The following is a 16,400-nucleotide window of genomic DNA, read 5'->3' as shown; positions in this document are numbered from 1 at the left end:
ATAGACCGCAGTCCGTTGACGAAAGTGCGCCGAGCCAGGGGGAGCTTGTATCGCTGTGCCATTCACCGATGGGTGTCATCGGGACCGGTTGCATCGAAGAAACAGACCATGGCCGGCCCAGGAAAATCGGCAGCAGGACCTGTAATAACAACCAGCGTGAGTGCGACATCTTGGATGCGATGTCGTGCTCGAAGTGGGAGCCAGCCAGCTGTCCTTTATATCCTGCTTCGGCCACCTCAGCCGCCGTGAACGCACATGAAGTAATCCTGCGTTGCCAGGTGGACCACTTGGATTCACCTGTAACTGGCGGGTGATGAGCTGAAGTCAGCAATCGTCGATGCGAATTGGCAGGCGGCAGCAGCAGGTCGGCAGGCGGTTGTCGATCCGGGCGAAGACACATGGACGATACCATCAGCGTTATCGTAGGCTGTAATAACAACCAGCGTGAGTGCGACATCTTGGATGCGATGTCGTTAGACAGCATCTTGCACTGGAGAGAACAAATTAGCGTTGTCTGTAAAAAACTCGCTTTCAGCTGTTACACAATGGCCCGTGCCCGGCAATATTTTCCTCGCACTTTGCTTCGTTGCATATACTTTCATTTGTTTCATACCCACATGAGCTATGGTTGTGTAATATGGGGCCTAACATATAAAACTTATTTACCACCTATAGTGCAGTTGCAAAAACGCGCCCTAAGAGTAATAACATTTTCCTCTGTTCATCACCCAAGTAGCGTTCTGTTTACTGACCTTCGTAGTCTTTCTTTCCCAGCGTTAAGAAATTATAAGTTCACTTGTTTAGTTCACAAAATACTGAACACCACTTTTCCCTTACCCAACACCATATTTAACTTCCCACGTGCAAACACCAGACAAGCAACTAACTTTAACTTAAACTTTCCTTATTGCAGCAATGTATACGGTGAACAATTAATAGGGCTCTTTGGCGCTATAACTTGGAACACTGTGCCCGTGGAAATAAAAGTAGCCAGAAATTTTGATCTTGTATGTAAACGCTTCTTCTTGTCTAGCCAAACATAATAGCTCTTCCTTAAAAAAAGGTACTTGTTCGTGTAAAAAATGTTCTTACTCATTGAGCAGATATGTATTTGGTTGACCTGCATATGTACTTTTGTGTACTGGACCAGCTACTAGCCACATAGGCTATTGGTCCAACTATTTTTGTACACATTACTTGACTTGTTTAAATAAAGCTCACTTTTGGATTGATTGAAAGAAAAATCTACCATAAATCAAATAAATATATAATACAACCACGAAAGGGCTCAAGTTCTCATTCTCTTTTATGCATTACGAGATATATTTTACTGTCAGTTTCCAAATGATTCCTATTTTATTATTTCTATTAAAATAAGTCGTTAACTTTTAATACATGAAAACAAAGCAACAGCAGCTTGCTAGCCTATTACGACTCCAAGGAAGTGCCTGTCAGCGCATGCCACCGACAGACGCTTGCCCAAGTTGGAGCAGGCCCACCACTAAGAACCCAGGCAGAAGTGCGGCAGGTCTCCGAAGTCCCGAACCGCTCGTGATGGTGATGCGACCTTCGATCTTCGTCCTGATAGGCGATGACCGGTTGATGTACAGGCGGACCAGTTCCAACACAGTCACACCTGCGTCCAAGCCGATTTAATTTCTTGATAACAATGATGGTGATGCTGATTATTGTCATCCCCTTCAAAAATGGGTGATGACAAATAGTCACCAAGCCTGCTTAATCTGATTAGGTAATATATACCTGCATATACTAGTCTACAATTTAATCGATATCTTCTTTTTTTATTTTTTTTCATATGCCATCTGCGTCTACCTTGTATAGTAACCTAAGCCTGTCACGAACCTAATTCTATTGATTTCTTCCCTGAATTTTCTTTACCCAATAATGTATAATTAATGTCTATTGGTTACCTCGACTACTGACCAGTTATTTCAAGCTTCCGTGCGCTTTTAATTCCAGGGCTTCTGCAAGGTAGACGTTTCCTACGGGCCTTGTCTTGTTGTGCTTGTCTTGCCTACAGGTCTTGCTGGGTGAATGATTTCGCCTTGACACAACACTTTCCTTACAGTGACAATCACTACGCGCTAAACCAAAACACCTTTCTGTTTCGTTTTTTATATATTGGCAATAACTTTTATTGGATATATTATTTACCTAAATTACCCCCACGACCGCAGCTGTGTTAAGATACTCGATGCTAAGCTGCCATTTTACACGCTCACCTACTGCCTCTCACGTAAGCGGCTTTTTTAAAGCTTTCTGTTGAAATTGAAATATAGAGACAAACCATACCTAGATACTTAAATAATATATGCTCTACTGCTATACATGCTGTATAGTCATGAAGAGAACTTAATAAGCTGTGGTTATTCGCGTAGCGTACACACTTTCTAGAAGTCTTAAGGAGTCCTTCACTGCTCTTAAGGCCAATCTTGTTCTGCTTGTCCGCCGCAATGTATTATCCCAGCAATACACTGCCGCAGAAAAGTGACCCTAGACATCGCAAAGTGCTGGATGTATGCCATAGCAACCCTCTCAGTTCTGTTGGTTTTCTGTGCAGCGAAATCGAAACTGAAAGACTATAGTGCGGAGATAAGTAGGCGCCCGTTCTTCTATGACAGCATCTCTTTTGGTAATGATATTTTTGTTTATTTATTTTCTTTATTTATTTACAGATTTGATACTCTCAAACCTCTTCTTGGGGTCATTACAGGGAGGGTGACGTATATGCGGGTCTGTCAGTGCCTGTGAGTAAATTTACGAGAAAGTTTCGGCTGCCGTAGATTGAAACTATCAGCTACCACTACTCAAACTTTTTTAGACATGCTTTGAAAGGAAGACGCTCATAATGAGAAAAGGAAAAAATTGTGACTTCATTGTCTGAAAGCTGTAGTTTGTGATTTACCGTGTTTTAGAAGATGCTTCTCGTTAGCCATAACAGCCTTTTGGATGATTTTATCCTGATGAGAAGCTTCAGTTTATTAACAAATTTTAATTTATTATGTATTTAACTTTTTTGCATATTAGTATTAATTACATAACAAGTGGATGGGGCGCTTTCATTTGTGTTATGCATATTGTGAAAGCAAAAAAAAACGAAATAAATGAAACGCTCAACCTAGTGTCAACGCGAAGACTTGGTCAACGAGGACAAGGCGAACATAATGAAGAACTGCTCCAAGCTAAACAATTCAAACATATCTGTGGGTGACGATTTTTCTATCCGTGTGCGTAACATCCGAAAAAAAAAACTACGGAACAGTGGCAAGAGCAACCGAGATAGGCGCGAAAAAATTACACTTGTGTACGACAAGATTGAAATCAATGGCCAAGTATACGTCTGCGACGAACATAAAAGAGCCTGAGTGCCCGTGGGAAAGAAACCTACCGTCCGAGAGAAGAAAAACCGACTAAACATGAAATGCCCTCCAGCCTAGTGATAGTGAACATAAATGCCAGAATTGTCGTGAAGAAAAGCACAAAACTTGAGGGATATATTACAGAACATGGACCACATATTGTAAGAATAACCGAAACATGGCTTTCTCCTGATGTTTCAAGCAGCAATATCGTCCCTCCGGGTTATACTGTCATGCGCAAAGATAGGTCCTTTCACGGTGGTGGCGTAACAATTTTGATAAGGGAAGATATTTACGTCACACCTATGCCGGAAATGGCTGATGCTGAAGCACTTTGGTGCAAAATCATGACATATAAATCCTCCCTCTTTTTAGGCACCATGTACCAGCCCCTAATACTTCCCATGACATGCTACACGTGCTAGCAAATTATATGGAAAATCTTTTTAAACATACTACAAAGCTCATACTCACGGTGGATTTTAGCCTTGCTAGTATAGCAGAGACTCCCTTGATAACATTGTTGATATAATTGACGCAGAACACTGCTTGATTTATGTTTTATTGTTGGCCTTAGACAAATGATACGAGACCCAACACGCGTTACTGCAAAAGGCAAGAATGTACTCGATTTGACGTTCTTTTTCTTCTTTATTGATACTGTCAGCCCTTTTGTGACGTTTTGTGACGTTTGTAAGTGATGCTATCGCAGGAGACAGTGTTTCATGGGAAGTTGTCGACGGCATATCGGACCACAAAGCTAGTAAATGTTCTTTACTGTTAGGTGCACCTCCATACCCAAAAAGGGAGTAGACAAATTTTCGACTGGGCGAATGCCGACGACGTGAGCGGTCTTGATTATCTAGGTCACTCTTACTCCACTTTTAGATTGTTCTCGAATCATGCTACAGATTCAGTAGAAGGATTATAGTCAACATTTGAAAGAATCATTCAGCACTGCTTATCGAAATGTATTCTCACAGAGATCAAACCAGTAGGTAAGACAAACCCTTCGGTAACAAGAAACATAATACAACTAAAACGAAAAATTGCCTGAATAAGGAAACTGCGAAATAAACTACCGATACCAGGCCACACTACAAAAATACGCGAACACTCCCTGGCACTAAAGTCAGCCGTAAAAAGGGCAAAAGATGAATACATGAATGTAACCTTAAGGAATTTTATCAAAACATCTCCGTCTAAGTTTTGGCGATATCTTCATTCGAAGTCACATCAGACCAGTAATCCAACACCAACTGAAGCTATGGCAAAGGCTACAGAGTTCAATGAATATTTATTTCAGTATTTACACAAGACAACGGTAAACAACAAAACCTCAAATCTCTTCCTAGCTACACTGCAAAACTAGACGACTTAATTTTAACCGAATCGGAAATTCTTTCCCTCTTGCTTGAAGTAGACCCAAAAAAATCCTGCGGTTCTGACAACATACCAAATGCATTTTTGAAGCGCTACGCGGAATGGATGTCCAAGTTCTTGCTGGTTATTTTTGTAAAGTCATTGGAAATGGGTGAAGTTCCGGTGAAATGGAATATTTCTAAGGTTATCCCTATACATATTTACGGTGACCTTAGCAGCACAGCAAATTACCGACCAATCTCGCTTACTTTTACGGCGGGCAAAATCCTCGAACATATAATCCTAAAACACATAATGTCATTCGTAGAAAAAAATCGTTGAATTGGCCCTAACCAGCATGGCTTTAAAAAAGGATCGTCTACTACTATTCAATTGATTGAGACAATCCACGACTTAGCGCTTACCATGGACAAATGCTGTCAAACGGATATGAAATTCCTAGATCTATCTGAAGCATTCGATCGAGTTACTCTCCAAAGGTACTTCAGAAACTTATCCACTACCTCGGTGATAACAACATCACCAAGTGGATGAAAAGTTTTCTTGCAGGTCGACGTCAATATGTATGTTTCAAAGATTACTCTTTGGATTGTGCCGATGGCGATCTGGCGTGCCGATGGATTGTGCCGATGGCGATCTGGCGTCCCACAAGGAGCCGTTTTACCTCCTGTCCTCTTGCTTCTTTTCATCAATGATTTACACATGAATACTAAGGCCACAGTGAGAATGTTTGCAGATGACTGCGTTATCTACAAGGATGACCTTGTAGTGATGACCAGATAACCTTAAACAGTGCACTTGAAAATATAACACAACGGTGCCAAGCGTGGTAGACACAGAAACACAGAAAAAAACTGTTTGTATGACAGTGACGAATAAAAGAGCGCCTATGAACTACCCATATTATTTACAAGGACAGATGTTAAAGAAAGTAGAAGAATATAAATATTTAGGCGTCATTATTTCATCAGATCTTAAATGGGACAAGCAGGTAACAAATAATGTTAATAAATCACTAGCAGTTCTATACTCGTTAAAACGCTCGCTCAGATCCGCATCAATAGATACTAAACGCTTAGCATACCTGTCACTATTTTGCTCTATACTGGATTATGGAATAGTATGTTGTGTACCTTCCGTAAACAGTACACAGCAAAATTGGAGAGCGCGCAAAAGAAAGCGATTAGAATTATTTTTAATAAATATCGCCGTCTTGACTCCCCCACAGAACTATTAATGCAAGCTGAACTTTCCACTATACAAAAGTGAGCTCGACTACTTCGCCTTCAGTTTCTTTTCCTTCTTCTGAATGGCAGTATGAAAATCAATGCCAGTGACTACTTACTACGGACAGATACACGTAGTTCTCGAACAAAACACATCAAGCACTTAACAGAATACAGATTTCATAACGACCTATTCAGGTACTCCTTTTTTCCACATGCAATCCGCGAATAAGCATGTTACCTGATGACATCGTCACCTGCACATCACTCGAAACTTTTAACGCCAGGTAATCAAACAGTGCTCTGTAGCTGCGATCTGCACATAGATGAGCTGCGTCGTACAATGTCATTCTAATTCACTTCTGAGTGTCTTGTATTCTGCCCTGATATAAATACCTGCTGAATGTTGTCTCTTGCGCATTGCACATCCAATATATTTACATTTTCTTTCTTTGTTCTTCTTCTGTGTGCGAAACCTTCCAACATGGCCTTTACTGCTATGTTTTCCCCGCTCCTTTTATAGAAGTTGTATAATGAATATAGAGTCCATATGTGCTGCCTTGTTCACCCAAACTAATCTATGTCCGCGCCTTCATGAACTGTGTTCTCTTGAATATGTATCCTGCCTCTTTCCTGCAACAGCCTCAAATTTGAGGCTAGCGGTATGTTCAAGTAAATAAATAAAAATATAATCGTCCATGCCAGTTCTATTGGTTTGATGATAAGATGTTTGTGATATGATGTGTTCATTCAGACAGCCATGTTCATATTGTCAAGGGCGCTAGTGAAAAGCAAATAAATGCCTCACAAATTTCCGGCTATTCCTAATATTTGAGTTCTTTTTTAAACCGCTGAAATATGCACATAGTAATCCAATTCAGTCTCTTTCTATCCTCTATGTTCATTAATCATTTACATCGTAACTTAATCGTATTTTATTTTCTGCGCGATTACGTCGACCTTTTGTTTAGCGGGGACATTTAGGTGACCACTTTTCTTGACCAAGAGATCAGGTGGGCCCACTCTGTCGATAGTGCAGGTTATGGTGCGATATCGTGAATTATTGGCTACAGTGTCCCTAATTGCGCCCGTGCCCTTGATTTTACCACCGTTGCGAATAACTCCCGTTTCTTGGATTCCTTAGACTTACATTTTGGTACCTTTTCCAGGTTGCTATCATATTTTAAACAAAGATACTGCTTCTTTTGTTAAGATCCCAGATACGTCAAACACATATAAAGTCAGCAAAGAAGAGCCTGTCCTTAAAAACACTGTATAGTTCTAAATACCTTAGTTTTTACCTGCTGTGTGGCGATACAGCAATATACAGATGGATGAATACAGCGCTTGGCAGATCGATGAAGACGATCGTGTGGAATGCTTGCGCTTGTGTAATGCTTGTAAATATACTTGCAACGTATCTCTCGCCTCCGTCACGCTTCCTATAGACCAGAACACGATAGTCTGGAACTGGATGCGCTGAGCACATGCTCCGAAACCCAGCTACCGGCCGCCATATTCCCTGAGCTGCCAAGACGCGTTCGCGTGCATGTAGCGTGTGCGTGTTACGGGGTGTTCAATGTGTAAAATGTCTGTGCCTGCAAGATCCAATTCGAGAGCATCACCGGGGTGCCACTGCGTCATATTTTAACATGCAAATAACAGCGAAAACAAAGCAGATTGCAGAGCACCGTTTGCTACGCACACGATGTACGTCGATAGCTGTGCCGCTGTGGCATATTCAGCCGTGCATGTCCTTTTGTCTCTGTATGTGTGTATCTGTGCGTGCTTCTCTATGTGTATGTGTCTGTCTACGGGCCTCGATTACACAATGGCCTGAGGTGGGCTTCGTACAGCGGCTCTCGCCATAGAACTCCGCACCTGAGTCACAAGTAAATGGCGCGAAAGTGTTCGCACCGCTACAAAGTTCTGACGCTCATGACAATCGAACTCATGCGTAAGATTGAATTCCGTGCACTGGCGTTAGTGGCCACGAAATTTCACAATACCTTTCAGCAAGTATTCGAAACATTTGTGTGTGAAAGCTGGTTTGTGTTGGTTATCGTAATTACTGGCCAGAGGGCAAGAACGGCGATGTTTGTTAAAAAAGTATGCATACATTGCACAGTAGATCCGACATGGCTAAACTAATGTTAATTCATTCTTCCGCCATCCCGAGACAAAAAATTGGAGGACGCTTAAGCTTCGTCTTCAAGAGTGGAACACGACAGCGTTCCCGTCGACCCGCCAAGGGGTGTAAGACAATGCGCTACGGCGCAGTGATCACTTACGAGGCGCCCCGCATCGGACTTTGCACCCACCAATCACGCGGTGAGCGTCGAGCCACGCAGCGTTCGGCGCGGCAACGAAACGTGCGCCTGAGCAAGCGGAACGAACCAAAGAACTCGGTGTCACGGAGGCGGAAACGATCTACGCCAGCCAAACGTCATGATCGGCACGGGCAGAGAGATAGACAGATAGGGATCTAAAGAACGGAAGGACGCTTGATTCTGCAACCCGTGATGGAGCACGGTGAAGCGTGGTCAGGGCAGAGGGAGTCCGGGTAGTGACGCGCCTCGCACCGCTCCCCGCACAGCCCCAATGCGCGCGTGGCGCGCCAGCTGTCGGGGCAGCTCTGTACATTGAGAGGAGGGGGTCTTCTCTGTTAGCCGCAAGATATCTCTGCGTGTGCGGAAAGCGCAGAAGAAATGTAGCGGAAACTTCGCTACTCACTTCGCTACTTCTGTAAGTTACATGTTCATAATTACCGATATACACCCCAGTATAACTTTCTACGGCTCGTTTGTAAGGCAACACCGCATTCACTAGAGCCGCTTTTGTACCAATTTGTACCAATTTCGGAAGATGAAGTGAAAGGTGCTATTGAAAATATGCATCCGGGGAAGTCCCCTGGCCCTGATGGTCTAACCTCAGCTTTTTATAAATATTTCAAAGGTGAGATCTCACCAGCCTTAGCGGATGTATACAACGAAGCCTTCCAGCTCAAAGTATTACCCCCATCCTTCTCATCTTCCCACACTATTCTTATACCGAAGTCAGAAGAACCCGTTGCATTGCGAAGAGTAACTTCTTACAGCCCAATTTGTCTCACTAACGGAGACTATAAAATAATGATGAAAATCTTAGCAAAGAGATAGCAGACTGTCATTGCGAAGCTTGTGGGGCCGCATCAAACATGTGGCATTAAAGGCCGCACTATCTTCTCAAATATACACGTAGCACGCAGTATCCTCGAATGTTGCGATGTAATGGGTGCACGAGTGGCAATGCTCCAAATTGATCTCGAGAAAGCGTACGACCGGGTGCCTCATGACATTCTTTTGTGCATTCTAGATTATGTGAATTTGGGTAGAGTAATTAGAGAGGGGGTTGCCATGGCGTACCGGGACTGCTCGACGCGCCTTATTGTCAACAAGGTGGTGGGAGCGCGAATCCAATTTAAGCGTTCGGTGCGTCAGGGCTGCCCTCTCTCGCCGCTGTTGTTTTGCTTGTATATAGAGCCGTTTTGTTTGAGTGTCATGGAGAATGACTGTGTCCGCGCGTTTAAACTGCACGAGGTTGAAGTCCGCCTGTTGGCTTATGCAGACGATATTGCTGTGTTTTGCACTGATTTGGACAGTATAACATAGGCTGTCAAATGTGTTAAAAGTTATTGTGTTGTGAGCGGCAGTGCGGTAAACTGGGGTTAGTGCCTGGGATTCTGGCACAGGGATTGGTGGGTGACCCCAGACACTTTTGCAAACATGAGTTTCGTTACGACTCCGGTGAAATACTTGGGTGTTCCCCTTCAGTGCTACAAAGACAGTGAGCCGTACTGGAGGAGTGAAGTGGATAAGCTGCGGGACACAGTAAACAAATGGAATGGCTGGAATTGGTCCATGTTTTCTAGAGCCACAACTTGCAACATATTTTTAGTGAGCAAACTTTGGTACGTCCTCCAAGTCTTGCATTGCTCAAGGGTAAACATCCGAAAAATTCACCGGGTATTCGCAGTGTTCGTGTGGGCATCGTCTTGGGAGAGATCAATTCGCACCAATTTGTTTCTTCGAGTTCGAAATGGAGGACTTGGATTGTCACATTTGTTTTTGAGACAGGTAGTCAATCGCTTTTTTTTTCTTCAGGGACGCAAAAAACCCCTTCTTATGCACTGTTTGCCAACTCCGCCTGGGCAAACACTTGCCCGATATGGTTGTCTCAGTGGGCAGTTTGCCAGGGGGTGTTTATGGTTTTTTACGTGAAGTTGTGGTTTCATGCAGGTTTCTGTCAGCGCGTTTTTCTCTTCAATATTTGAGTGAAGTCAACCGAAAAAAACTGTACAAGGACCTGTGTGATCTTGTTCTTCCTGTGCCTTTATATCGGTCTCTCTACAGAGCAGGCCATGGGCACAATGTTCTAAAGTGCGTTAAGGCGATGCTAGTACCGTCAGGCGCTAAGACGTTCTTTTTTAAATTGCACACTGGAACGCTGACTGTCAAACCGTTGCTGGCTGAAAGAGGGTTCTTTGTCCCCTGGGGCACTCATTCTACAATTTGCAGGCGGGAGGAGACAATTGAACATGTTTTTCTTTATTGATGGGATGCTGTTTTCCTCTGGGAAGTGCTCGAGCGCACAATCAAAAAAGATTTCCCCCTAGATGCGTATGGGATTCGCTACTTGCCAATAGAAAGTGATGATGGAACCCCATTCGATATGATCATGCTTGTGGCCCTGCATAGTATTTGGAAATGTAGAATGGCGGTAAGGCACACCGATCTCGATGCAAGAGTGGCTCGCCAGTATTTTAAAGAAAGCATACGGAACTTCGTAGAGGAACAAAAGTTGCTGGAGTGCATCCCAGAGTGGTTGCCATGTGTGGAATTATTATTGGCGATAAGGGAGTTTTAGAACAAGCGCGGCCGCACAAGTTCTGCGGTCGTTTTTAACATATTGTGAGTGTGCCTTTTGATTATTTGTGAATGTGTATTTTTTATTTGGGCCAATGACCAGCAATAAAGAAGAAAAAAGTCGTGGCTGAGTGGTAGCGTCTCCGCCTGACACTCCGGAGACCCTGGTTCGATTCCCATCCAGCCCATCTTGCGAGTTGTTTTTTATTCATGAGGTGCCTCCCGGAATTTATCGCTCATGGCCAACGCCGCCGACCGACGCCGACGACACCGGCTTTTCAGCGACACGAGCTCGTTAACGTTGTCGTGGTAAAAACGCACACATCTGGACATCCGCGCACGTCCGCTACGCTTACTCAAACCTATGGCATGCAACCTGTTCTTGCGGGCCGCCAGATTTTTCCAGACATACAATGCGGAGGTGAAGTATATCGTGTACTGCAACGTTTTTATTAGTGCATGATGTATTGTGAGACGTCCAAATCAAAGTGGAATGGCCGCAGAACCGATGTTTCCGCATGAAAACAAAGGTAACGCGGACTTGCCCGAACGATCCGCTTCGCCTGCGGACGTTGTGCTTGCCACAGCCATTCCGATTTGCAGCACAAGCTTGCCAAGAAGCTGAAGTTCACTAACTACATTCGTTAACTAATATTCACCATCGCGTCCTTCGTGAGAGCTTCAAAGAAATGTCAAAGCGCAATCAGCGCAAGCACTGCGTCTACCTGCGGTCGCCTCGCTTGGCAGCTCGGATCCGTTGGAGCAGCAGGTGGCGCCACCGCGCTTTCCAAATGGCGCCACTCAATTTCTTTCTGTGTTCTGGTGGGTAAACCAGGTTTAAAAATATTGCTGCGTGAAGAAAGACAAAGACGAATGAGCTATTCACACTGTATATGCAAGGGAAGCACAGCCTTCCTTCAAGAACGTCCTTCAAGAACCCCGCAAACGTCTTCTATGAAAACCAGCGTAAAAAAACGCCGCTTAAATGGGTGCATACCACCAAGCTGCCCTTCCTTACCATAATGAATCCTCACCAACTAGCTCAGCTTTCTGTCGTTCTATACCCGTCAGACCTTTTCACTTTGTCTATGAGATATCCGATATCTGCATCTGTAACCGCATGACGTGGTAACCTATGTGTTTCTTTTAGCCTTCAGATAAGGGGCGCAACATAAGGGAACCGCTAACCCCATATGGGAAGGTGCCAATACATAATTTTCTAATCTCTGCTAAAGGAAGCTCAGCTCTGCCCACCTGTGTTGAGGATGCTCGCCTTTGGCAGCTTCTCAAAGATGACCGTCTCGCTGCCGTTGAACATGGTCTGCGGCACCACGTACCGGTACGTCTTGTTCGGCTCCACGCCGACGTACGTCGGCACGCGGCAATCGGTGCAGACTGTGTGAAGTCTGGTGACGCGGTAGTAAGGCCGTCGCCTGACGTTGTACTCCACTCGAATGCCTGGCACAGTCGTTTACATCAGGACGTCATGTTGGCCGGTTGCGATCATTACAGTCAATAAAATAAATAGGCGCATAATCAAAGACATGAACAGAACAGAAAAGAGGGCAGGCGCGCACTAGCGAATGGTACATTTCCGTGGAAGAAAGTAAGTACAGAGTAAGTAAATAACAAAGTGTTTGATTAAGTAAGTACAGTGAAGCAAGTGAGCAAGTTAGTAAATATTGTAAAAAACGTAAAATAAGTATGTGAGTAAGTGCAGCGAGTGATGGAGAAAATCAGAAAAGTGAATCTGTGATTTAGTCAGTACAGTAAGCATGCAATAAGCTAAGCAAGCAACGTAATTAGGAAGACAGCTTAGCTTTTCGAGGCTTTGTTCATAAGCAGAGGGTACAGGCTGCGCAGCTTTTTCTCGAATAGCATATGGGAATAGTTATTTACCTGCTACGAATAGCCTGCTTAGTTTTAGCTGTTCAATTCTTGGTGGCGTTAATCCTGCAAATGTTTACACCACGAAGTGTTTGCTTACTTCGTTCCAAATTATATCAGTCGCTAGTAAGTAAGCGCCACTGCTGTTGTGCATCTTGTACGTGTCGCTGGTTTGGCGCGGTTATGCTTCTTAAGTCTTTAGTTATCTATATTTGCACAACAGCTATTTACTTCGCAGTTTGTGCACGGAGAAAAACAATCTGTAAATAAAATAACAGCTACAAGCATCTGGCAGCGAATTCTGCTGCAGAGCTAATCTGACGAAAACGAAGTGTTATAGAGAAATGAGTAGTTCGGTTAGGGGGGGGGGGGCGAATGCATTGAAAAGACACAGTGATCATTGCATAATTCAAAACAAAAAACTCCATTTTGCATCTTCGCCAGTTTTCGTTGTTGATGGTCGCTGTTTGCCTGTGTTGGGGCTTCCATCGCCAATACAAAGGAGTTGATGCAAAGGGCTGCTGCGCAACTAAGCTGCGGGGTGGGTTCGTCGGCAAACTGCAACTATTGCGCGACTCTTTGAGGCGCACGTGTTGTGGCGCGAGAACATTGGGGTGCCTGAAGGTTTAGATCTTAATTTTGGGCCCTCTGGAAGGGCAAATCTGCAGTACTCCCGCCGGCTGTCAGGGGCATCGGAAGTAGGGTACTGACGGCGAAATGAACAACGGCGAGCGTCGGCGTATGTGCGAGGAGCGGGAAATGACTCCACTGCGGCATCATCCAGGTGGTGCGGCAGTGGCGGGCTACATGACCAACGCGGTGGCAGCGGAAGCAGATCGATTTGTCATCTTCGCTTCGCCATTCAGCAGCATTGCATAGGCTGGGAACAAAATAGTGGTCATTACAGGTTTTGGACATGGGAATGGGTGCCGAGTCAGGTCGGGAGACAGAGCAGGCGGTAGGGATGCCAAGGTTTGCAATTTCTTGCCGCACAACTGCTTGATTAAAGGAAATAGTTGGAGCCGCTTGGTCAAAGGTACCATCAAGGGGTCGTGAATGAAGGGGGACCGGACTCGACGCTTCAATCTCACGGCGAACGATAAGTGTGACGTTCTCTTGAAATCGTTGTGTGGCGGTAAGAGTGGAGCAAGAGGGCATGGCAGGGGTGTTGTGGAGCCGGGAAAACTGTGCGACGAGGCGGCCGCTTTTGGCTACCTCAAAGCGGCAACATTGTTAGACGATGGCGTCGATGGTAGAGACGTCGTTAGAGACGAGCAAATTGAAGGCGTCGCCCACGATGCCTATTAGGATATGGTTAACCTTGTCAACCTCGGTCATGTGCTCGTCGACTTTCCGGCAGAGCGCGAGAACTTCCTGTATGTAGGAGACATACGATTCGGTCGACGACTGGACACCGGTGGCGAGCTGTTTTCCTGCAGCCTGTTGGCGACCTAACGGGTTGCCGAATGGGTCGCGACGCCTCTCTTTGAAAATGTCCCAGCTGGAGAGCTCAACCTCATGGGTGGGAACCAGACACGCGGTGTCCCGTCCAGATAAAATATAACGTTGGCAAGCATGATGGTAAGGTCCCTGCTATGGTTTTGGCTAACACGCTCGTACATGCTGAGCCTGTCGTTGACGTCAACGCCATTTTGGGCGGATAATGACACAGAATCATGGAGACTAGAAACCATAACGTAGGTTGTGGATGGCGCTGGAGGTGTAGGTGGCGAGGGGGTGGATCCATCGGAAGCCATGCCTGAGAAGACGACGGTGTGGCTGCTTCGGAGCTCTGGCGAGGAGGGGGAACGTTCCACCTCCACCACAATGTTAAGCGAAGGACGTGGCACTAAGACGAGGAACTATTTACAGGTGATATTTATAACAGCGGTTGCAGCGCTGACCGGTTCGATTCACAGCCCGAGCTCAATTCGTTCTTCCTCCTCTTCTCTGGAGTGATGGCGCCCACGCGCGTCATTAAAACATATACCACATGCCTGTAGTAATATATGTATAGTTGCAAGCATGGGGAAAAGGGATTTATTTTGGTGTGCGAGAGCAGGAACAGCAGGCTACGAACAGCAGGAACAGCTGCTGCACAGTCTTCGTTCTCCTCGCCCGCCGTGGTTACTCAGTGGCTATGGTGTTAGGCTGCTGAGCACGAGGTCGCGGGATCGAATCCCGGCCCCCTTACAAAAATTTTTAATGTGTTCTTTTAGAAAGTCTTTTGAATTTTCTCTATACAACTCTATTGTGTTTATTTTGATTGCCTATAGAATTTTCCTATAGAGTTCCAAAAGTTATTTGGCCACCGCGTTCTTATAGGAACTCTAAAGACGCATTTCTATAGAATATTTCTATCGAGTTTCTTTAGAGATGCTAAAGACAAATTTCTATAGAATATTTCTATCGAGTTTCTTTAGAGATGCTAAAGACGAATTTCTATAGAATATTTCTATCGAGTTTCTTTAGAGATGCTAAAGACAAATTTCTATAGAATATTTCTAACGAGTTTCTATAGAGATGCTAAAGGCAAATTTTTATAGAATATTTCTATCGAGTTGCTGTAGAGATGCTAAAGACAAAATTCTATAGAATATTTCTATGCAGTTGCTTTCGAGTCCCTACAAGCAAATGCCTATAAAAGCTAGGCCGATATGTGTAAAGTACTTGCAATTTACCAAAGTTCTACTGTAGGCAATAAGGACTACAGTAAATGCAGTGGCAAAATAATTGGTGCTACAACCACAAAGTATTCAGTTTGAAATGTTTATTGCCCTTCGGACTAGATACATGATTCATATATGTGACATACACGCTTCAGACTAGAACTTGCAACACACAAACTGCAGCTGCCAACATGCTTCTCAGGTCAAGCTGGTGGTGCTAACACACGAAACATGAGGTAAAAAATCAGTGGCAGACGTGATTACAGTTGACACCTGGCAATAACAGGCTTGACTAGGACAAGAAACCATACCATTAAAACTGCAAAAGGAGTGCCTGTTCCAGCAGTGCACATTGAATGGTTGGATACTAAATCCTCAAAATAGACTGATATGAATGTGCACTTCAATGTTGTGTCAGCCTGACGAAACGACACAGCATTTTAGTCTGTTTAAGTGCAAAAATAACACTAGCAGTTGCTGCAAAAATGTGGCAAATAATGGCTTTCACAGATAAGTACACCATATGCCGAAACCACACAGCATTTTAGTCTATGTTTATGTGTAAAATTAGCACTGGCAGGCCCTGCAAAAATGTGGCAAACAGTGGGTTTCATAGAGCAGTACAGCATCTATCGTACAAAGTTTAAAAGCTTGTATTTCGTTGTAAGGGAAGCAATTTTGAGATCAGAGCCAATATTCTAATTAGGGTGAGAAATACAAACCAGACCAACACACGCAATGACTAAAAAAGAGATTTAGCTCAGGACCTCCTATGTAATGCACATGAACAGTAAAATAGTTTTTCTTGGCCACTATGGAACCAAATTTGATGAGGTTTGATACATTTAAAAATGTTTACATCATAGTTTTTACATTAACACCATCAATTTTTATTAAAATTTGCTGAAAATAGCAAAACTTGAAGGAAAAGGACTTAGTTTGCACCTGTAA

At 44.2% G+C, this 16,400-nt stretch overlaps 1 protein-coding gene across 7 annotated transcripts in view; it reads right to left on the bottom strand.

Moving 5' to 3' along the window:
• Window positions 1–1,332: 1,332 nt before the first annotated feature.
• The window catches only part of LOC135914802 (protein 5NUC-like), a 348,591-nt gene continuing 333,523 nt past the window's right edge, over window positions 1,333–16,400 (bottom strand). For 5 of the 7 annotated variants that reach the window (XM_070538301.1, XM_070538305.1, XM_070538302.1 and 2 more), the window contains 3 exons: window positions 12,148–12,351; window positions 11,619–11,742; window positions 1,333–1,636 (listed from right to left, as the gene is read on the bottom strand). In XM_070538301.1, coding sequence (XP_070394402.1) covers window positions 1,429–1,636; window positions 11,619–11,742; window positions 12,148–12,351 — 536 coding nt within the window. In that variant the 3' untranslated portion in view covers window positions 1,333–1,428. The remainder of the gene's footprint in view (window positions 1,637–11,618; window positions 11,743–12,147; window positions 12,352–16,400) is intronic. The other 2 variants (XM_070538303.1, XM_070538307.1) reach the window with 2 other exon arrangements.

Source organism: Dermacentor albipictus, chromosome 5 (genome assembly GCF_038994185.2).
Source record: "Dermacentor albipictus isolate Rhodes 1998 colony chromosome 5, USDA_Dalb.pri_finalv2, whole genome shotgun sequence".
NCBI lineage: Eukaryota > Metazoa > Arthropoda > Arachnida > Ixodida > Ixodidae > Dermacentor > Dermacentor albipictus.
Note: the sequence above shows the minus strand (reverse complement) of the source record. Positions and strands in the feature narration are given on the sequence as shown.